This window comes from Corapipo altera, unplaced genomic scaffold (genome assembly GCF_003945725.1).
Source record: "Corapipo altera isolate COAL_440 unplaced genomic scaffold, ASM394572v1 60, whole genome shotgun sequence".
NCBI lineage: Eukaryota > Metazoa > Chordata > Aves > Passeriformes > Pipridae > Corapipo > Corapipo altera.
Window position 1 is genome coordinate 2,107,339 of NW_020884912.1, and position 23,038 is coordinate 2,130,376.

Below are 23,038 nucleotides of genomic sequence, written 5' to 3' on the forward strand. Positions count from 1 at the left end.
AGGGTTGCAGTCCCAGCTGTTGCCCCACCAGCCGCTGCCCCCAGTCCCACATAGCCCCCATCGCACCCCATCGCTGCTGCCCCTCACCGCGCCGCAGGGCACGCCGGGACTTGTAGTCCCCGCCGGCGTGCGTCACCCTCCCACCCCGGCCGGCTGTGGCGGCAGGAGAACTACAGCTCCCAGCAGGACCGCTACACGCCATCGCTCCGCGATCGCAGCCCCGCCCCGCCGCGGCGCCGGGTCGGGAGGAGCAGGAGGAGGAAAAGCAGGAGCGGGGCCGCCGCGGCCGCCGGCCCGGCCCGGCTCCTCTCGGCTGCCCCCGGCCGCGCCATGTGGCAGAGCATCGGACTGACTCTGCTGGTGATCGTGGCCACGCTCGCCTGCGTGCTGCTCTTCATGCTGTGCGGTGAGCGGGGAGGCCGGGGGGGGGCTCCTGCTGGCCTGGCGGTGGCGGGCGGGGCTGGTGTCCACCGCCCGCCCTCGCACCCCCCGCGCCGGGTCCGCGATCTGTGCTGGTTCCCCTTGGCCCGGATTGACCGGGGGGAATGGAAGGGCAACTGTGCCCCGGGGCGTGGGGAGCGTGTGTGCTGCGCAGCGCCCTCTTCTCTTTGTTCCCGAGTCGTTCCGAGCCTTGATTACGCTCCCAGAGCCTTAATTCGGGTTATTTCGGTGTTTCCTCTGAAACTGACGGTTTTACTTGCCCTCGGACCCCTGGGCAGTCACCCCGTGCGGCTTGTGCATGCGTGGGTCTGAAATGCCGGTGAGTGCAAGAAGTAAACTTCCGACTGGCATCCCTCTGCTTCTGACATCAGTTTGCTCGCAAGGATTGAGGGCAGCTCTTAGGAAGTTTTTTCTTATGTAGATTGAGAAGAGGAGGGTCTGGGATGACCTCATCGCTGCCTACAACTACCTGAAAGGAGGTCGTGCTGAGGTGGGGGCCCATCTCTTCTACCGTGCCTGCACTGAGAGGACCAGAGGAAATGGCCTTAACCTGAGACAGGGGAGAAGAATCAGATGAAATACTAGGAAAAAAAATTTTCAGTGATAGAGTCGTCAGGCATTGAAATAGGATGCCCAGGGAGATGTTGGAGTGCCATCCCTGGAGGTGTTTCTTAACATCTGGATCAGGACTGGGTGATGGTTTAGTGATTTGTGGCTTACAGTGGCAGTGCTGGGTGGCCAGTTGGACTGGGATCTCTTCTGACTTTGATGATCTTATGATTCTATGATCCAAGGCTTGCTTTTTTTTATGTTTTTTTTGTTTGTTTGTTTGTTTGTTTTTTGTTTGTTTGTTTGCTTGGTTTGGTTTGTTTTGTTTTAATGTGCAGAGAGAAGGGTTATTTCAATGGGAGGTACAACTTGCAGGTCTGTTGGAGTTGGAGTTCTTGGAAGAAATCAGCAGTTCGGGGGGGTTGTGTGTGTGGTGCGACCAATATGCTGAGCTTGGAGCTCTCAAAAAGTCTCAAACCACCAAACCACCAAAAAACACACCCTCCAACTCAAACTAGGCCATAGTGTGTGATGAAAGGCTTGTGAGACTTACAAACCCAGGGGGTTTATAAGTGGCTTCTAAAAAACCGAGGGAGCAAAGTGAAGAATCAGCTGACACGTAGTACTTAAAAAGAAAATTAATTGTGGTCAAGCTGACAAAGCATTGTGAAAAGATTTTGCAGTATCAAGAGACTGGATAGTGAAGTCCAGTACTAACATGTATGAAGTAATGCACATAGAAATTGTGAAATGTATATGTTCTTAATTTGTGTAGAGAAATATAATGGATTCAAACTGAGCTGTTGGTATCCCAGAGAAAGGATCAGCTCAAGTAATTGCAAGCGTTTCTCCAAAATACGTGTTTAATGCTTTGTAGCAAGGATGCAGGCAAATGAAATGTTAGAAGCTTGAATTAAAACAGAAAATGTCTACTGCTATAGGAATCCTCCATATGTATGTGTCTCAAATGGTGTATTTTCTTGTTAAAGTTAAATACAATCCTAGTTTGTTTTTGAAAGACAGGGTTTCCTAAACAATTCTATGATTCTATGTTGAGAGCTGTGAAATGACTTCTGCATGAAGAAACTCTAAACAGGTTAGATCTGTCTAGCCTGGAAAGCAGGTGACTGGAGGAAGGGTGATGGTTATAACACTGAGTGTCATGTCAAAGGTTAGGTGGGAATGGTTGTGAAATTTCACCATTGAGAGCAGTTGGAGTCCATGAAGTTAAATGATCAAGCAACAGGCATGAAACAAAAAAATTTCTTTTACAGTGGGGAAGTAAGTTGCAGGTTCATTAACAAAGAATATTTTGCATGCTGAAACTTCTCTCATTCAAAGTTCACGGAAGAAAGGTCAGCAGATTTAAGCAATAGTAATAAATCTTGGGTGAGGAAATTTGTGAAATTACAGGTAACTGGAACAGCAAGGCTATACTTGACTTGGTCTTGTGCTCTTTTCCTGCATGTCCTGGACTGTCCATTGTAACAGACTAAACAGTGACCTAAGTGGATATTTATTCAAGTTTCTCTACCCTCACTAGGTGTTGACTGGCCACTTCTCATGTTTTAGAAGATGAAGCTTGGTACTTGATAGGGTTTTTGTATTTTCAAACTATGCATAAGAGATCTTTGCTTACTGTCTTGCTGAAAGATTAATAGGATTTTGCAACATGCTATTCAAAGTCAGAAGCAAGGATCAGTTTCTTCAGGCCTTTCTGCTTTTGTCTGTATGTGACAAATGGAATTGAAATTCTAAGCGTCTAACTTTGCCCACTAACATAAATATTTGCCTAGTGTTTTCTTGCTTAAAGAGAACAAAAGTAATTAATAAATGACTATTTTTAAGTGGTTTGTGTATACTGAGCAGTTTGGAATTACATATTGTCCATTCATCTTGAATTCAGTGAATACTTTGCTTTGATTCCTTCACTGTATTTTGCTTTCAACAGCGTCAGAGTTTACAAAATGATTGCTTCAAGTCACCTAGTTTTCAAAAGTATTGAACACAGGAAGCTAACGTGTTCATTGGTTTTTTATTCTGGGGAGGGATTTGAACTACTACCCTGTTAAAAGTGAATCAATGGGATTTGGTAATTATTTACATTATTTGTAATTATTTTTCCATCATAGCGCATATATTAATTAATTAATATTGGTACACTTCTGGTTCTCTTGCCGTGGAAAATGTTCAAGGAAAACAGTGTCAAGACCACTACTAGAAAAAACTGAGTACAAGTTACTTTCAGTTTAGTTGTTTATCTCTGCTAGTGATAGGCAGTTTCCCAGTCCCTGAGAAGGCCAACAGACTGTAAAGAATAGAGACCTGTAGGTAAGAAGGTGGGGAAGGAACCACCTAAGTGCTGCATGCGACAGGTTATGAGTAAATGCCAGCCAGCAAGACATACAAATTAATGGACAAATGTGACGTAAGAATGGCTGGATATAATCTCGAGTAAGCTTGATCTGATTTTAAAAATATTTTGCAGCCATCTGATGAGAAGTGTTGAAACAGCCTTATGAAAAGGATTTAGAGGGTCAAAAGCCTAAAGAGATGAAACTTGGATTTTGAGTGGCTTATAAAAGGACTTGTGGTGTGATTGCCTGCAGAAAACAATAACTTTAAATATCCAGGAGACGTCCTAGGATGATGTGGATTTCTCCTGCCCATAACAAGTATGAAGTGATAAGTGCTATCAAAACTTATATAATGGGGGAAAAAATTCACTTTATCATTTTTTCTAAAATGAAAAGACAAAATTCAGAGGACCAATTATCAGATGTTGTTTCAACGTAGTTCTTCAGCTGTGTGAAAAGCAAATATTTATGCCTCAATTAGGCACTTATGTTTGTAAAAGTACTTTTAATAAATGACCTGATTACTTTTTTTTTTTTAATATTTCTGGATGCTTACAACTGCTACTTTCAGTGTTAATCTGATTTAGTTAGGAAGCACGGAGGGCTTGCAGCTAGCAGTGTCTCTATTTGTAAACTGATCACATCTGACATAGAAACCATTGAGGGACTGTAAACACAGCAAATTTTCAGTTGCTCTTTTAAAAGATAAGATAACTTGATTCCACTTTTTTTATTCCTACTTTTTCTGATTTTCTGTCTCCGGTGATCTTATTGCTGCCTTTATGTATTCTGTGTTCTCTGCAGATGGGAGGAACTCGTGCATAGTCAAGGATATAGGATAAGATAAAATACCAGCCAAGGTGAACTCTACTACTGCTTACCTCTGTGTATTTGTTTTGTAATCCCAGTGTAGTAGTGCATGGAGCCATGTGAAATTGCAGAAGTGCTTTCAGTGGAACAGATGGAAGCATTCATTTCATTTGGCAAGAGGGGCTAATGAGATGTGGTTTGAGAGATATAACCTTAAAATAAAAACCGTGTAGCTCAAAGTGCTGAAAAATGAATGTGTGGTTTGCTTCACAAGTCTGAATTTGGCTGCAGATGGGAAAACATTTGAGCCCTAAATTCTGCCTGAATAACTTTTCTTTAATGCTTTGTTTAAACAGTTTTGTAACTATCTTAAATGACTGATTCTTGTGAAATACCTCAACAGATGAGGAAAGTCATGCTTGATTAGGCCACAAATAAAGAGAAAATACCCTTTAATTTGAAGTTGAGTTTTGAAACTGTTATAAATGGGAGATTGGAAGAAGCAAGCTTCCTTTTGATCAGTCAGGAAGCAGCAAGTAGTGGAGTATTGCATTAAATGGGACTAGGTTTAAGGAGATGTGCAGATCCAAGTGCTGTGTCAGCTGATGTCCTCTGTTATTCCAGTGTCAGAGTAGCGTGTGCTTCCTTCGGTCTAATCCTCTCCATAGCAAAACTATCCACTGTTTTAAAGATGTAGATGATGTGACTTGTCCATGGTCACATAAGTCATCTGACACAGAGCTTGGAGTAGAACCCTGTTCTCCCAAAGCATAGGTCAGCCTCTAAAGCTCCGTGCTCATTTTTTTGCAGCTGTAGCTGCTTAGGATTTTCTCTGATGAACACTTCAGCATTTGAATATAGGCAGCATTCAGCTTGGTGATACCCTGGTCCTAAATTAATCCTCATGCTCTGAAGTAATAGCATCCTGTTTTCAAATCAGTAGGGACACAGAGGAAAAATGATCTCACAAGATTGCACAGGAATTCCACAGCACAGTCAGAACTAGAAGCCAGATCTTCAGACTCTGTCGTGCGCTGTTACTGCATCACCATCCTTCCTTTCTTGGTTTCATTTGTATCTCACATAGGAAAGATCTGGTTGCTTTTCCCCAGCACTCCTTATTAGCCCTGGGGGTTTTGTTTTGTTTGCTCTTCCTGATTCAAATGGAAGAGGAAAATGTGCTCCAGTAGAAAACCCTCTGTTAGCTGTTGCTTGTACATGCCAGTGTAAGGTGAATGAATTAGATGGACCTGAGACTTGTACCCCTTTGAGGGGGAGTAACATTGCAGTTGGATCACTATGTTTCTTTTCCCTTTACAAAGAAGGAAGAGCTGGTGCGGGAAGTAACAGAAAGGGTAGTTTTAATGAAGCCTAGTCAAATCATAAAATCTGTTTAAGATGTTACATACATCTGCTTATGAGTCAGTAAAAGAAACTTTGACTCATGCTCCCACCTTCACAAACACATTGCATCGTGATTTATAAGAGAGGAGTTGACATACTGATGGTATGATGCCAGATGTGGCTTAAATGTCTTTGGATAGCACCTGGCTGTGGCATTTTAAGTGAGACAGTGGCGCTCAGTTTTTAGTGAGTACTAAACTCTGAAAGGCTGGGAGCTGCTGTTTTATCTAAATGCAAAATACTGTTTGTGGTAGATTGGATTTGGCAACTCTGTATTCAAGTATCTGCTAGAGCAAGAGCTAGAGCCCCTGTTTTGCACTGCAATGATGTACTATTTGATCTGGCTTACTACTGTGAGAGGCAATTTCTCTCACCAACTAATGTAGATACATTATATATTATTGTCTGCATGTCATCACTGCTTGCTTGCTGAAGACATACTGTGGGCATGCTGTTTGGCTTTCACAGGTTCAATCATGCTAAGGATGATTTGAAAAAGTAAATCACATGGCCAAAAAAAAAAATAAAGCAAGTAGTGGAAGACTGATTCTAATCAAATACTTTGTGTGTGGTGAAGCTAAACCAGTAGGACTTCTTTGAGAGCAGCTTACCTGAAGTGGAAGCATTTGATTTGTAAACTGATGGTGTCGGTTACCTGTCCAGGAAGAACTCTACAGCAGAAAAACTACAAAGCTAAACTGAGCCATGTACACACAAGATTGCATAGAAGTGTCCATTTTACAGAATCACAAAGTCAACTAGGTTGGAAAAGACCTCTGAGATCATCAAGTCCAGCCTATGATTCAAGACCATGGCACTGAGTGCCACATCCAGTCTTTTCTTAAACACCTCCAGGGATGGACACTCCACCATCTCCCTGGGCAACCCATTCCAATGCCCAATCACCCTTTGCGTGAAGAACTTCTTTCTAATGACCAACCTAAACCTCTGCTGGCAGAGCTTAAGACCATGCCCTCTTGTCTTACTGCTAGTTGCATGGAGAAGAGACCGATCCCCATCTGGCTACAACCTCCTTTCAGGGAGTTGTAGAGAGTGATGAGGTCTCCACTGAGCCTCCTCCTCTCCAGGCTAAACAACCCCAGCTCCCTCAGCTGCTCCTTATAGGACTTGTGCTGCAGTCCCTTCACCAGCCTCATTGCTCTTCTCTGGACCTGCTCCAGCACCTCAACATCCTTCCTAAATTGAGGGGCCAAGAACTGGACACAGTATTTAAGGTGTGGCCTCACCAGTGCTGAGTACAAGGGAAGTACACTTCCCTGGTCCTGCTGGCCACACTGTTCCTGATCCAGGCCAGGATGCCATTGGCCTTCTTGGCCACCTGGGCACACTGCTGGCTCATGTTCAGCTTCCTGTCAATCCAAACTCCCAGGTCCTTTTCTGCCTGGCTGCTCTCCAACCACTCTGTCCCCAGCCTGTAGCGCTGCATGGGGTTGTTGTGGCCAAAGTAGAGGACCCGGCACTTGGCCTTGTTACGCCTCATACCATTGGATTCAACCCATCTATCCAGACTGTCCAGGTCCCTCTGAAGAGCCCTCCTGCCTTCCAGCTGATCAACAGTCCCCCTCAACTTGGTGTCATCTGCAAATTTGCTGATGATGGACTCAATCCCCTCATCCAGATCATTAATAAAGATATTAACCAGAACTGGGCCCAACACTGATCCCTGGGGGACACCACTAGTGACCAGCTGCCAACTGGATGCATCACCGTTCACCACCACTCTCTGGGCCCGGCCCTCCAGCCAGTTCCTAACCCAGCACAGAGTGCCCCTGTCCAAGCCATGGGCTGCCAGCTTTTTCAGGAGTGTGCTGTGGGAGACGGTGTCAAAGGCTTTGCTGAAGTCCACATAGACCACATCCACAGCCTTCCCCTCATCCACCAGGCAGGTCACCTGATCATAAAAGGAGATCAGGTTGGTCAGACAGGACCTGCCCCTCCTAAATCCATGCTATCTGGGTCTGATCCCCTGGCCATCCTGTAGGTGCTGTGTGATTGCACTCAAGCTGATCTTCTCCATAACCTTGCCAGGCACTGAGGACAGGGCTGTAGTTTCCTGGATTCTCCTTCCAGCCCTTCTTATGGATGGGTGTCATGGTCAACTTCCAGTAATCTGGAACCTCCCCGGTGAGCCAGGACTGTTGGTAAATGATGGGAGAGCGGCTTGGCGAGCTCTTCCGCCAGCTCCCTCATCAACCTAGGATGGATCCCATCTGGTCCCATAGACTTGTGAAGATCCAAGTGGCTCAGCAGGTCACTAACTGCTTCCTTCTGGATTACAGTGGGGCTATTCAGCTCCTGGTCCCTGTCTACCAGCTCAGAAGGCTGGTTGTCCTAAGGACAACCTGCCTTGTTGTTGAAAACTGTGGCAAAGAAGGTGTTAAATACCTCAACCTTTTCCTCATCTTTGGTAACTATATTCCCCCCCACATCCAGTAAAGAATGGAGGGTTTCCTTGCCCCTCCTTTTGCTATTGATGTATTTATAAATATAATATATTTAAATTTTTTTGTGTGTATTTTAAATTACTTTACAATTATTTTCTTTTTTAAAATACACAGTTATGTAACTCACAGTTCTTTGGTACGGCATGGTGCTGAGTGTTACCATTTTGCAATGTTATTAAGAGAATGAGAAATTAATAGAAAATACATTGTCTTCTTATTCAGAGGTAACTCAGTACTATGAATCTGCCTCCAGGCTTTGTCTCTGTGCGTGTGGTTTTGTTTAATGATGTATTTAGCTGATATTGTTGCTGGAGAGATTTTCTCTTACCCAGAATTACTTGCTCTTTAGTACCCTGGTTATTTCCAAGGAAATTCTTATTTGTTTAGTTACAGCGAGGCGACAGGGAGTCTCAGCTGAAGAGGCAGTCTTAACTTGATTCAGACAAGTGTGTTTATTTGGGATTATTTTTTTTTTTTAACTTTCCACCCAAGCTGGCACAGTAACTAGAGCAAGTGTAAGAAAAAAAATCTTTCTACTTTGATTACTTTGTACCTTAATGTCTCTGGTCCAGGCTGGGAGATCTTACGAGGTTGCCCTTGCACTGTTATCTTTGGCTAAGCCTGTTGCAGTTTTCTTTTCAATCCACTACATCATGGTTTGTTCACTTGCCTGTTATCATTGGTCTGGTTGTTTGTCTACTATAACCAGTCTAGTTGCCTTATTACTTACGCTGTCTTGTTTGTAAACTTGAGCTAGAGAGGTCTAAAGTCTGCTTATGGTACTCCATGTTTTGGATATTCAGACCATTGTGCTTTCTAACTCATCAGATGAAACACTGCATTTGGTCTGATGTTAGTGCTGTTCAGCGCTGTTTTTCTTGAGACTGTGAATGAACTTTGAATGTTCTTTAGTATTTCTCAATACACGCCCCATAGTAATTCCCTATGTTGAATAGCCTGTTTGCAGTGGTAGAGGAAGCATGTGGTTCTTTTAATTTAGCTTAAGTCAAAATACCGCCCTTTAAGGGGTATTTATTGACACCAAAAATATTCAAGTCGCGCTTCTGTAAAGTGCCCTATAACTCTTCTGGGAATGCCCTGAATATTTTTGGCTCATCCTCCTCCCTCCATCCTCCCTGTAGTATTCTCTGGAAGTAATATGTCTCTTGATAATTCACTTTGTAGGTGTTTTAGTTAGGATTTTAAACAGCCAAGTAGAAGCACAACCCCGAGAAAAAAATTGTGGCTGAGAGTTCCCCCCACCATGTGTTTAAGTGGATTTAGTAGAATGTACTTCTCATGCACTTCTAGGTCAAGTGTCTCAAACTTTGTCTCTGTCAACAAATTGGGGGGTTGAAGGCATTTTTAAACAGCTTGTAATATTCCGCACTTTCTTGCAAGTGCCCTGTATTTATTTGGAGTATTTTATGCATTTCTTTCCTGTGTGAACTAGAAATGAGCATGGCTCTTGGAAATTTGATTACTTCTGATGATGTTTATACCCATAAGAAGAATGGATTGATTTTAGGTCTCCAGAATGCACAAAGCATTGAAGGCCTCAGAGAGTTGAAATACCCTTCAATGGAAGCAACTTTCAGATTCAATTTAGTCACAAGTCATTTGAAGGTTTAGGTATTCATGGGAAAGGAAATACTTGTATGGGCTTTAGGAATTGATTTAGATAATAGAAAATTGTCATATAAAAGCTTTCCTCCAACGGAGAGGAGCAGAGAAATTACAGAAATAAAAAAACTGCAGGATGTGAAAAGTATTCCAGGAGGAAAAGGAAGGGTGGTATCTCATTTTGTCCTAAGCTCTGGTTACAGAAGAGGAAATACAGTGGTGCTGTGGCTATGTAAGTGCCACTTATTAGTCTTTCTCTCCCTTTCCTAATATGTCTCTGTTGTCTATGCTCAGAAGTCTGTTTCTGATGACAGCTGTGTACTTGGGAGAATGGGTAAAATAGGGCTCTTAATATTTGCATAGGTCAGCAGTATAGTCTTGAATAGCTAGCAAGACTTTCTGAACAGAGAATGGGACTATTAATTAATAGCTCTATGCAGGACAGATGGTTTTTGGTGGTGCAAATGATGGTTGTATAGCATTTGTTTTCAAATAGCTGTTTAAATTTTCCTCCACTTAACTCTGTATTTCACAGAGAAGTTGTATTCTGTTCTGTGGGTGATGTAACTTGACTGGTTAGCTAGAGGGAAAGGGATATCAGTAGTTTTTAGCTGCATAGGACTCTCTTGATCTAAATACATAGATAAAAGGGAGACCTTTTAAAATGAAAATTTTTGTTTAGGTTTAGATAAATTTATGTCTGTTTTTTAAGTTCCTTGGCTGCCTGTTAGAGAAAGACTTAGACAAGTGAGAGGTGAGGAGGTAGATCTTAAATATTCTGAAATCTCAATATTTTGAAGAGAGATTCTGAAATCTCAACTCTTTAGTTGGGTAATTTTGAGACCTAGAATGTTTTAGCAGTAGAGCAGAACATAAATTTACCAGATAATATTAATTTTACTTTAGTGGGATTTGGTCATGGAGAGGGAGCTCCTTCAGTTTGGGGGATGTGGTCTTTTAGTGAACATAAGAAGACCTTGTGCATTTCAGAAGAGGATTTATTATAAAACATGGTAATAATTTGAAGATCTCAGCAAGTGTGCTTAATAGCAATTATGTAATGCAGCTTTTAAAATGTGATTTTCAGAATGAAGTATTTGCTGAGGGTAGAAATTCTAGTGCTGCCTTTTTACAGTATGTGTGTAATGAATCCCGAGTCCTTGTTTTGATATAGCCACAGGAATTCCTTTTCTCCTGCTGGTTAAGGCCTTTGTCTGTGTGATGGTGATCATCCACCTACTACTTGCTGTGGCAGTTCAATTCAGAATACGTAGGTCCTTTCCTGAGGCTTAAATGTTGCTTCTGGATGAGGACAAACTTTATTGGTATTTCTAGGATTGCAGAAAGGAGTGGATGTGTTGGCGAGGGCTGTTGGGGTTGGCAAGTAGAGGATGGGAGCTGATCAGATTTTTTCTCCCTTTTCTGATATACTTTGCCTGATAGATGACTAACAATTTGTATGAAGTAACTAAGCAGTACCTTTTTTCTTTCCCCTGCAGGATGGTATGTGGTCTGGCAATTGTTTTTGTCTAAATTCAAATTCCTGAGAGAATTGATAGGTGATACGGGGTCCCAGCAGGGAGACAACGAGCCTTCAGAGACTGAAGCTGAGCAGGAGACTCCGCCCTCGCCTCAGAGAAGTAGACAGAAATCAGCTCGACAGCGAAGGGCACCCACTGAAGACACGACTTAAAGTACTCCATTGAACTCCTGAGTAACTATGAATAGTTAACCACCTCTGCATTGTTCAGTGGTGTGATCTTACTGAAAAACTGACTTAAGAGGTAACATTAATACCTGTGGACCTTGACTTCTGAGCTACCAATGTATGATGCTACTCCAGCAGAGGTTCAGGGAGGGCTTCAGCAGCAAGTCATAGAATACTGGAAGAATGGAGGGGTGGAGAGAAATCTCCATCAGAAAAGTGCTGAGCTTCTGTAGCTCCTATCTCAGCATGCAGATGAAAAACAGGTCCTGGACTATAGGGTTAGCCTTTGCATTAGTCTGAACATAGTAAACATTTCAGACTTGAAATAGTTTCTAAATTATTTTTTCTTTACAGCACTGTAACTACATATAGTGAAATTGAGTTTTATTTCCTTAGCTGTATATGAATATATATATTTTTTCAACCTTGAGAATGCACATGAACTTAAAAAACTTGAAAGGATATCCTGCTTTAGAACATATTCTAAAGTGAGATTTTAGTTAAGTTCTTGTATATATAAAAAGTATAAGTGAAATATGAAAAATCAATATTAGATGCACACGATTTGGAGGTTTTTATTATCTCCTTAAAAAAAAACAAACAAGGAGGGACAAAGAAAGCAATCAGGTGACAAGACCTGTTTTCTTGGTTTTGGCATAAGAAGGGTCACAGGTTAAACAGTCCTGCTAGGTTTCTTTGTTTTTCCTGAACCTTTTACTCCAGTCCAACTTGTGTTGGAGATGGGAAGGTGCCTGGGTTGTGTACTGCTCACTGTTTAGTATTCTGAAGTGTCATCTTTGGTATTTGAATACTAAGCACTTCTCTAGTTCACCTCGTACACCTTTACAGTCAGGTATATGGTACCTGACATCACTTTTTTCCTGGAACCAGTTGTGGCACTCTGATCAGTTTGGTAGACATCTCTGTAACACTTTGACAGTGTTACAGCAGTGAATTTGGTACCTCGTGTTTGCTGGAGGGCTTTAGGATTTTTACCAGTAATAAGCAGTTGCTCCTGTCTTTTCTGACAATTAATTATACAGCTATTTTGACATTGCACTTCAGAATGAAGAGCTCCACTTCTGTTTATCTAGCGACTCCGAAGATTGATGCATGAGATTTTGGAAAGAGGAGGAACATGCATGTGCCACCTCTGATGTGTGTATGAGAGGGAACTACCAACAGTTCTTGTGTTGAACAGCTTCCGTTTTTTCTCAAAGTTTGATTATGTGGTAGTGTTTGGATCATTGTTCCGTGTATAAAAATTTAATCAGGACTACAAAATTGTCTTGTATTTTCAGCTGTTAAGAAGTTTAAATCTATGGCTTCCAAACTTGTGTTTGGTTCAATTATATGGCTAAAAGCAGCAGCATTTCAGTTTTTGATCAAGTAGGCCTACATCTGGGAAAAGAGCACTCTTTTAGTGCCTCTATGTTTTAATTTGTCATCTGTGAATAGTGTTCAAAAGCTAATGAGGGCATTCACTTAAAATCATTTGGATGTTTCAGTATTAAAATATGTAAGATCAGCCCTGATTTTCCTTTGGAGTCTAAAAGGCTTTGTTTTATTTACTGGTGTATATGTATAAGCATTAAGTTACATTTTGAAGCATGATTAGACAGTGCTAGGCACATATCCTGTAAATACATGTAGAAATACTGATAGTCTCCTCTATCCTGTGTGCTAGCAAGGGAATGTCTAATGATGGTTGGTTGGTTTTTTCGTTGTATTTTTTTTTTTTAATTAGTAAAATTCCGGTTTATTTAAACTGATCAAAAGCAATCAGATTCTATTTCCTGCTGCTTTCAGTTTGCCTCACACAATTTAATGTCACAATTTTGTTGTCTCTGTAATGTCTTGTCACCTGATGAGACTTTCAGTTTATCAGTGCTAACCAAGTACTGGTCCATTTTTCTTACAAAACCGGTGTCTTTGTATTAAGCTTTGCTAATATAGGCTTACAAATAAAGATACTTATTTTGTACTGACATGGGATATTGGCACTCTACTTTATAGACTTCAGTGCACAGAAGATGGCAAAAGGCTGATGCTTGTAGTATCCCTGGCTGAGATAAGAAACAGTAACTTAGTCCCTGCCTCTAGGAGCTGTGAAGAAATGTGAAGTTACAGCCATATACATAGCTAGTTCAGGGTAGCTCTGAAGGTGCAAGAATCAAGATTCTTGATTCTTGCAGCAAGATAATGAAGGAGAAATCCTTGTAGGTTTGAAAGCTGACACTGATCAAATATGCAATAAGATGGATGTGGAACCTCTAGGTAGCTCATCTGCTTTAGCCAAACAACTTCCCTCTCCCTTCCTTGCTCTCTGTAGGTGTACATTTCACTCCCCAAAGTTATTTTCAGTCTCTTCTTTTTTAAACAACTGATGCTAATTTTTTAATGTTGTTGTGACATAGCTGCCAATAATGCTGTCTGCCTAGTGTATAACTTTAACGATCTTACTAGTAGCAGGCCAAAGGTATATATTATATAATGTGGTTTGGAAGAATTTTGGAATGCTAATGTCTTCTGTCAATGCATAATTTTTCTTGAAGGAATCTGTAATAAAATCTTTGTACAGGGCACTTCATGCAAACCTGTAAAAATGAAGCTGTGTGTGTGGAAGTGTACTTGTGATAAGACCTGGGTTGTGATTGCTGGCAGTCCAATATACTCATGTCTTCAGGTGTTCTTACCAATGTACTTCTGACATGTTAGTGGTGGGTAAGCACTTAACTTTGAATTGACCCATCCAAGTCTGAAATCATATGAAGGCAACAGGTTACACAGTTGGTCTTGTTTTGTTTAGTGGGATCTGTTTTTAAAACTATTGCCTTATTGTTGCAGCCATTCTCTTGAATGTACTTTGGATTTTTATTTTAAAAATAGTCATATCACCTTTGTTGCAGGGGCTGTGTAACTTTGAATAAGCAGTAATTACCTGTGTTCTATGTGACAGTGCTGCAATTTGTGATCACCTTGCTGCTTAATATCAGGTTTTACACTGAACTAGACCTGTGTATGTCCTTTCGTTCTGTCTGGAAATGACCAGCATAAAGAATGTGTTCAGTGTGGTCACTTGCTTCTTCAGTGTTACAATACTGTACCTAAAGCTTCTGTGATTGTCTGTTTTCATCATTAACTGTTCTTTTAACTGACTGCACAGATAAAAAATAAAGTAACCAGACTTGATATGAATATTTGACCTGAGTGATTTTCTGACTTTTTGAATGCGATTTTGTCTGTAGAATAAGACCATTTATTTGAGCATCAAGCATTGCAAAAGAAGACTTGTCAAAATTCACATTCTAGCTGGTGTAATAGATGCAGATGACTTCATTTTAAAGGGCAGGTAGGTTAGTGTATATCTTTTAGAGAAGTTGTTAGCAAAGGTGTTTTTTCTGCCTTATCCTTGAAAGTTGTAATTTCATTTTAACAATTAAAAAAAAATCCCAAACAAAGAAACCACCTCACCCACTCTGATTTTCTTCATACTTCTAAAATTGGTTTGTAGTTTTTCTCAAAGATGTGTGTTGGTAAAGTAGAAAGTTCTTATTTTGGAAATAAAGATGTACAGGAAAAGGAAATGAGAACATGCTTCATCCCCTGATTGCTTCTTTTAAGTAAAATGCATAAATTGTATCTTGGGTTCCTTTGTTGAATAATAAGACATTAAAAAGATTTTGAAGAAAAATATGAAATACCTTAATCTTGAGAGAAAAGGCTGTTTTGCTATTGTCCTACTCTTCTCACTTGTGAAAACAGGCTAGTAATGGAGTGCAGCAAAATGTCCTGATGTTAACATGACTTGAGCACTTGGGTCTTTTCACCTCAGAAAGCTGGCTTTGTGTGAGGGGGCTAATATAAGTGGGAGCAGCTGGTGTGAAATGCTTGTGAAACACATGCTTGCTTTTCTCCTTTGGTGCTGATCCCAAGGAGCCACTTTGTGGTCTGTCCCAGTGGGATGAATAAAGATGTCATAGTACAACTTTGCTCAAAGTTCCACCAAAAGCCGTTTTAACTGGTACCATGCCTTAGCACTCATGTGCTCTTAGGGTTCTCCCCTGGCCTTGGTTCTACATAATTAAAATATGCAGTCTTTGTAAAACACAGGTAGTGTTACATCTTGTTTGGGTTATACTTACATGAACATTTTTTATGTGGGATCAGGCTGGAAGTTGGCAGTGTGGATATGCTGGCGTTTATATTAAACCTTTAAGACATATATTCTGTATTCTTCATGTCAACCAGAAGCTCTTATGTTTTCATCATCTCTGTTATCCCTGTGGGTGTTTATAATCAAAGTGTTATCTCTGAAAGCTGGATGGAACAGAGGCTTTTTGACAGTGCTTCATAGAGCCTGTGAGAAGGCTCTGCTTCTGGTCTGGGGCTAACGTTGATGTGTAGTGGTGTTAGATTTGACTTCAGGCAAAAGGAATGGCAAGATGGACCTGTGGGTGGACATGGAAGGACTATGGAGTCAACAGAAGAACTAACCAGTGCTAATGTCTGGGGATGTAGTCACCTTTGGAGGAGGCACATGTAAATCTGGCCGAGAAGTCTCTTAGGGGCAGGAGACTTCTCATCAGTAGAACTCAAACCAAGACTGATGTCCCCATTTTTACAAAGGGGGACACCGTGACCAAATACATTTTGGGCTTTATTTTCCTGCGTTTCTATTCACAGGCCTTTTCAGTTTCCACAGTGGGAAATGAATAACACAAATGTTCCTTTAACTTTGGTAGCTGAGGGACTCTAATATCTAGGAAAGGATGGGATGGGACCATAATGTGGGTCATCATCAAGGTATTGTACACATACTGTTTGTGGTGTACCTGCCTCTGCTGGCATGCTTTGTGTGTACTGCCACCAGGACTCATCCTGAATGCTGGCAGTGCACTTGAAATCAGAAAGGTAAGAAGAAGATATCCTGTACTGGAGAGCTGTGGCTTGAGAGGTGGTTGCCTACGAATCCCTTGTGCCTGGGTCTGTGTGTGCTGTACAATTCAGGCAGCTGACTTCCATCCCCACTCCATTAAAACTTCCAGCTTTCTATGCAGGTAAATGTGAAGTTTCAAAATGGGAAGTTACATGGAATCTGTGTCTTCCTCAAAACACCTTGCTCTGTGTCATACCAATTTCCTTTCCTTTGCACTGGAGTATTTTAACATCTTGTAAGGGGAGTTAAAAGCCTTCTACGAGCAAATTTGTTTGTTCACAAATAACGCAGGCTGTGGCTTGAAGCAAGTTTTGCTATTACTGTGTGCTAGGTTGAACCACTGGAGCAGTATTAACACTGAATTTTTGTTAAAGTCAATCTTGAACTTCCTAGCACCATGCTCTGCTCCTTCTTATTTAAGGACTTAATCAGGAACCTTCTATGTTTGTTAGAACTTCTTGCTTATTTTGAGTTAATTGCAGTTCTGTGACAAATCAGTCCTTCATGGCCAGATGATCAGCTGTTAGCCTTTTCTGTATTTAAAATGTTAGGCCATATCCTTGCCATGGTGGAATGCATCAGAATCTGTCTCTTGCACACCACTTGTTTCCAGCATGAGTGGTTTCAATTTTTGGGAATGTAAAGAATTGCTGCCCTCAAGTTCTGGATAGACCCTGCTTTGAGAACTCAGAAGAAGCAGGAGATGGTCCCTGGTGACTTGAGTGGTTGTAAAAGGGCTGAGTTTGGTGCAGGGCGCTAGTGTATGCAAGGCATGGTCAGGTGGCTCTCAGAGGTGACACCGGGCATTTTTAGCTCAGACATGCCAGGTCTCTGCAGGGCTGATAACCTCCTAAAGCCCTCCTGGGTTTGTGGCTGGGTGGCACTTTGTCTGCTTTGACTTCTGATCCTGGCACAACTTGATTTTTGCCTTTTCAGGAACAGAACCGGACTGATCAGCCTCTGGTGTCACTGGATTGGGTTCACATTCACAAACCTGAACTGGCACAGGGGGAAATTCTCACCCTTCCTCTCGACCAGCAGAGGAAGCATGCCAAGGTCAGGGAGCTGTGAATTTCACTTTGTGGCTCTGATTTGCGCGACTTTTACTGACTTTCTGTGTTAGCCTCTTTATTTTCCAAAATCACAGAATCACTGAATGGTTTAGGTTGGAAGGGACCTTAAAGATCATCTACTTCCAACCCCCCTGCCATGGGCAGGGATATCTTTCACTAAACCGGGTTGGTCAAGCCCCATCCAACCTGAGCCTGAACACTTCCAGGGATGGGACATCCACAGCTTCTCTGTGCAAAATCACGAGATCTATTTAACAATTATGACATTTAATGCCTAGCCATGGCACTTATTGCAGCCTTTTTTTCCCCAAAAGATTCACATACTGAGGGCAGACTTGATTTCGCTTTTCCTTGACCTTGCTTCCAGGATGTCTTCGCGTTTCTCCTGAACCCTGGAGTGACAGCACGGATGGGAGAAAGCACTTATCCCTGGAGTGGCTGCTTAAAGGGGTGAACTGCTCACAGTGCAGGTCCAGTCTGAAGTCCTGGAGGCTTTCAGTATCCCGGTTCGCTGGGAAGGGCGCGTTGGGGCTGGCTATCAACACTAGATGGCGCGGGCGGCCGGGCTTTGCGGTACGGTCCCTCCCAGCGCGGGGAACGGGGCCGATGCTGCAGAATCCTTCGCGGGTACTGTTGCTTTTAGTTTTTGTAGTAATTCTGCTGGTGTTTAGTGGTGTTGGAAAGTACAAGGGCAGCTCGGTGTAGGGGTTGAGCCTGGTTCTTGTTTGGCTGTGTGCTACGTGCCGAAAAAGCTGTGGGAACACGTGGAGCCTGGCGTCTAGGGACATTCGCGTGGCACAAGAGAAATACTTGAGTTTTTCCTTTCCTCAAAAACTATCTGCCAAAAGAAGGGAGGTCTCAAAAATGCCAAGAGAGGTCTGCTTTTCTTACCTCTCACCGTGCTTAAGGAAACAAAGCTCACAAAACTCGCCACAGCAGCACTTCTTCAGGCCTTAGGGTTGCAAACATACGGTACCACTGTCAACAGCGGCTTAAGAAAAGGGTTGGGTTTGTGGTTTTTTTTCCCCAATCTGCCCACCGTCCAGATCTCTTCAAAACCAATTCTCGATGCTGTGTCCTTGTGCTTCTCATAGTTCTCCTGCAGAGATGTGAGGTGAAATTCCATCCCATCAAAGCTGGTCTAAATCCTGTTGCTTACTGAGCAGGTTAAACAAGGGTTCATGATCAGCTTACCTTAAAACCTTCTCCCAAGTATAATATTAGTATCAGACCAATAGTAGAATAATATTAATAGCATAATATTGATAGCATAATATTAATATTAGACTCGGGGACAGAGAGCCTATGTAACAATTTCTGTGATTAAAGACCAAAATCCTTGAGAACACCAATGGGATAGAGATATAGTGGGAGCCTGGTTGAGTTAACCCTGCTGATGAATCTCTGTATTCAGGCTGAGGGAGAAGGAGGGAGCACTTTGTTGCACAGGGCTTTGGAGAAACCTGTGTTCCCTTTATTGAGCCCCTCATTTATTACTCAAGAGTTACAGTGAGTCTCCATTAGCAAGTCTAACATTTACATTTAAAGAGTTGCTGGCATCAAAACTGAAAAAAATACTGTTCTTTTTTCATCTGTGTGGCTTGCCAGGGAAATGAGGCTTATTCCAGCTGTGCAGGTGTGTGCCTGAGGAGTCCTTCATCTGCTTTTTTGGTCTGGAGGGCTGCTGCTCTTTTATTAATGATCCCTCGCACTTGGCGAGACTCTGTAAGTCAAAACTGAGAATAAATGCTGGGATTAAAAATTTGGGCTGTCTGTAATGTCCTAGCAGGGCTGAGGGTGACACTGGCTCTTACACCACTCCTCTGCCTGGCATCAGGCAGCTCCATGGGGAGCACAAAAGCCCCTGGGAAGGACGTGCTTGCCAGTGCACTGGAGCACTGCAGCTGTGGCCATCTACTCGTAGTGCGGCAGTACTTGGGCAGGAAAAGAAGCCTCTGCCCTACAGCCAGCAGGAGGAACAGCTGAAGCCAACCTTTTGCATGTGTGTTGTTTAAGTGCTAAAACAGATAGGGCTTCTGTTTTTCTCTTGTCCAGACTCCAACCTGAGGTTTACTAGCCAGGATCCATCTACAACATCAGGGAATACTTCAGTCACAGTGTATTTTCTCCCTTCTCCAAGACCCTTGCTCTCAGTTCATGTTAGGTGAGATGTGCTCATCATCAACACTTTAACCAGGACTGGAGTGTTTAAAAAGTAATTGTGATGGATAGCAGGGTGGGCCTGGTGTAGGGAAAGGAAAAAAGTGTGCTGAGAGGAGGGAAGTGTGTGACTGGTGGGGTTCAGTGCGTGTTTCCTGCTCTAGAAAGAAGACACAACAGACTGAGGACACTGTTTCAAGGCACGGGTACATGACAGGAGCAATGTCTTTTCTAGGATTGCCAAGTACTTCAGTGGTGCCTGCAGCAACAGATTTCTTGGGATGTCCCACATGTAGATAAACATTTCACACAGTAGGTAATGAAAGCCTATAACCTGCTGCCACAGGATGTCACAAAGATAAGGTTGTGAACCTGCAAATAGAGTCTAATGGAGACTTCCACAGGCAAATCCCAAGTTTATAAGATAATGAGGGGTATAGGCAGGGATGCATTTCCTAGCATCCCCTATCCAATGATTGTGAGCACTAGAGGAAGTCATGTTAGTGATTGTACCCTGAGCAGGCCCACCTGCCCCTTCCAGAAATAGAATCAGGTCTGCGTGTGCCTCGGCCTGACCCAACTGGGCAGTTTTTACTTTCTTAAATGTTGGCAGGCTGATAGCTAGAGATGCTCAGAGAACAAAACCGATGGAATATTGCACATATGTATCCCCTCAACTAAAAAAGTCTTTGAAGTTCAAAGTCTGGTATGAAAAAACTTCTTTGTTTTACAAATAACTATCACGTTAACTGTTACAAATGACCAGTAAGAAGCCAGCATTCAGTGCAGCACACGGGCAGGAGATGGGAGCCTTTCTTGCCCCTCTTTGCCCATGGCCTGGGATGCCCTGCACACTGAGCAGGACCAGCAAAGATCAGAGCTGGGCTCTGCCTTTGGACTTCGTGTTCCAGCCAGCAGGTGTGAGACTGTCCCACCCTCTGTGTAGCTGATTTCACCTGTAAGGAAGCTGCGAATAGTTAATTAGTTCCTACTTGTGCAAAAGGTGTTAGTTGTTCTTTACCTTAAGCGCAAGGTCTAAAGACAAATCAGGCCTGGTGGACTCACTGCTGTGTGCATGGAGTGAGCTTTAAAAATAGATGCATCTCAGCTGGTGATGAAGCCACAGCTGTGGCTTTTTGGTGTGTCTTGTGCCCTCATCTTTGTGCTTGTGGAAAAGCAGCACTGCTGAGGAACAGAGCCTACTTAAATGGTCTCCTAGCTGCATATCATAAAATGTCTTCCTGGAAAGCCACGGATGCATTCAGGTAGAAAGCACTGAATTTCACTTTTCTACTTGATTGGGTTTTTATAGGATGAGAAACTGAGCAGTGATCACAAGATATGGAGATTTTATTCTCAGTTGCCTTGCCTGGAAGTACAGGTTGGTATTTTCTGCTGAACTTATTACTTGTGAATAACTTGTGTGGATCAGATGGGTTGCTCTAAAGATTTAGGTTTGCTGTGAAAGAGATGCTACAGGCTCCTGTGCTACTGCCCTCTTGGCAGAAAAAGTTAACATAGCAGAGCCCCTCTGATAAGTAGTTGATGAGATGTAATGGCTCCATATGAAATACATGAATTGAGGGATTTCCCCCTGTGCTAGAATCAGCCTGAGGTAGATTAATCTGTTGGAAAACTGGTCAACTGCAGGAGTCTCAATTGCTTGTGTCATTAGATACAGCACTGAGAATAAGCTCTTTAAGAGCTTTTTTTCTTATATATTTTGAAGAGAAAAACAAAAATGTGAAAACTGTTTCAGCTAGATGTACATAGTCACCATGTAAGATACTTACTGTTTGCAGTTGTGTCATCCTCATAACCGTACAAGGAAAAAAACCAGAAAAAATGGGATGAGGCATATGTGCTGGTAGTGGAGGAGCAGTCAGAGTCAATGAAAAAATACTTTTACAAAACATTTTTAACCAGTAAAAGAAAGCAAACCCACTTTGTCAGAAAATCATTTTGAAATCCACACTTCAAAATTAAGAGCAGTTCTTTTGCATGGAGCTCCGTTCGCCTCTCTTGGTGATTCAGCCCTTCCTGTGCCAAAGGACACCTACTCCAGATGTGCAGCCACTTAACTTGGCATCTGGTGCATACTGTCCTTGGAAACGAGTGTCTGAAACTTTATGTTACACTTTTGCAGCAAGGCAGAGATGTATGCTGGATTACTTATTGAGGGGACCTAAACATCACCTAACAACCACCTCTGTGACCTGAAGAAATCTGCCTCATCTCCTGACCCTTATGTTTCTCTGCTCTGGTACGAGGAAGAGCAACCTAAACTAGGAATGCCTTCAGGCTGTGAGCTCCTAAGCAAGCCCTCCGTAACTACCTGCTGCAAGCCCAGAGCTGGCAAGAAAACTGCTGTGGGAGTGGAGGCCCAGAGGTGGGAGTTACCTGTGTGCCCAGCTTTTTCCCTATCTGGCAAAGAGCATGTTTTGGTTGATGGGACTTTAGAGGCAGGGCTGATGGCAAAGCCTGGAGGCTGTCTGAGAGCAGGGGGAGGTGGCAGGGCTGGAGGTGCTCAGTTTGGATGTGGGGTGTGACACTTTCTGGCTCAGGTTCCAGGACTGCTCTGACTTGGGCCCTTGGGACCAATGCTTTGATGGTACCAATACCAGCCTCAGGTTTGGTGGGCTGGGAGGAGTGCATAGGTTTTTACAGTGTTTTAGTGTTCAGGTTGTAACTTAAACTGTGTATGTGGCCACACTAAGTTTTGGGAAGCAGGTATAGGGTCTGCGAGTGGTATTCATCATCCTCAAAATTTAGGAGCCTGTGATATGGTCATTTGCAGCTGAACTGCCTGTCTTGGGGGCCCTTCAGGACCTAAGGAGGCATAATTCTTGGAGCCTAGAGAGGATTTATCTTGTCCTAAAATAGATTTAATCATATGGCTTGGACTCTATTCAGTTTAAAGGGGACTCTGATGATATTTCACATGCAAACATCTTCAGGTAGGCAGGATGAATTCCATCTGGGGTGTCTCACACTGGGAGCAGATACAGGCTAATCCAAATTGAGGCAATTCTAAACAACCTCACCACTCACATGGAGAAGAAAGGAGGGAGTGAGGAAGAGGCTTTCTCATTTGTCTATTTTGGTGTTTTCAGCAGCTTTACGCCTTGGATGGGGCTGGTGGTTCTGTGTACTGTCTGCGTTTGGGGGACCTGTGGATTTCCACCTTAACTTCTCAATGAACAAAGGCAGCTCCACCTGCTGATCTTTTAGGGTGGAAAAGGTGGATCCCACACCCACCTTCTTCTTGGTCTGTACAAAGTGGAATGAGGTGTCCTGTGCAGTACAGCCCTGCTCTAGGAATGTCCATTTGGTCATCATAGCAATTCCTATGAAAGCAATACAGATTTCTAGCATGGCTGTTGTGCTTATTCCTTTATCTGAGAGTGGACAAGTGGAAGCTGTGTCTAAAGCAGTGAGGCCTGAAAGTAACTGCAGGTTGCAGAATGCACTGCAGAATGCATATGCTCATTAAATTCTCTTTGAAATGC

General features: G+C 42.7%; 1 protein-coding gene across 1 annotated transcript; it reads left to right on the plus strand.

Moving 5' to 3' along the window:
* The first annotated feature begins 242 nt into the window (after window positions 1–242).
* On the plus strand, window positions 243–14,557 carry SMIM13 (small integral membrane protein 13). Its single transcript, XM_027654177.1, has 2 exons — window positions 243–406; window positions 11,149–14,557. The coding sequence occupies exons 1-2, from the start codon at window positions 331–333 to the stop codon at window positions 11,340–11,342; spliced, it is 270 nt and encodes an 89-aa protein (XP_027509978.1). The 5' UTR covers window positions 243–330; the 3' UTR covers window positions 11,343–14,557.
* Window positions 14,558–23,038: the final 8,481 nt, after the last annotated feature.

Excerpts from the sequence above, each read along its gene's own strand:
- SMIM13 (XM_027654177.1), top strand. The coding sequence starts at position 331 with ATGTGGCAGAGCATCGGACTGACTCTGCTGGTGATCGTGGCCACGCTC. Across the intron at positions 407-11,148 it reads GCTGCTCTTCATGCTGTGCG|GATGGTATGTGGTCTGGCAA; the intron begins GTGAGCGGGGAG and ends TTTCCCCTGCAG.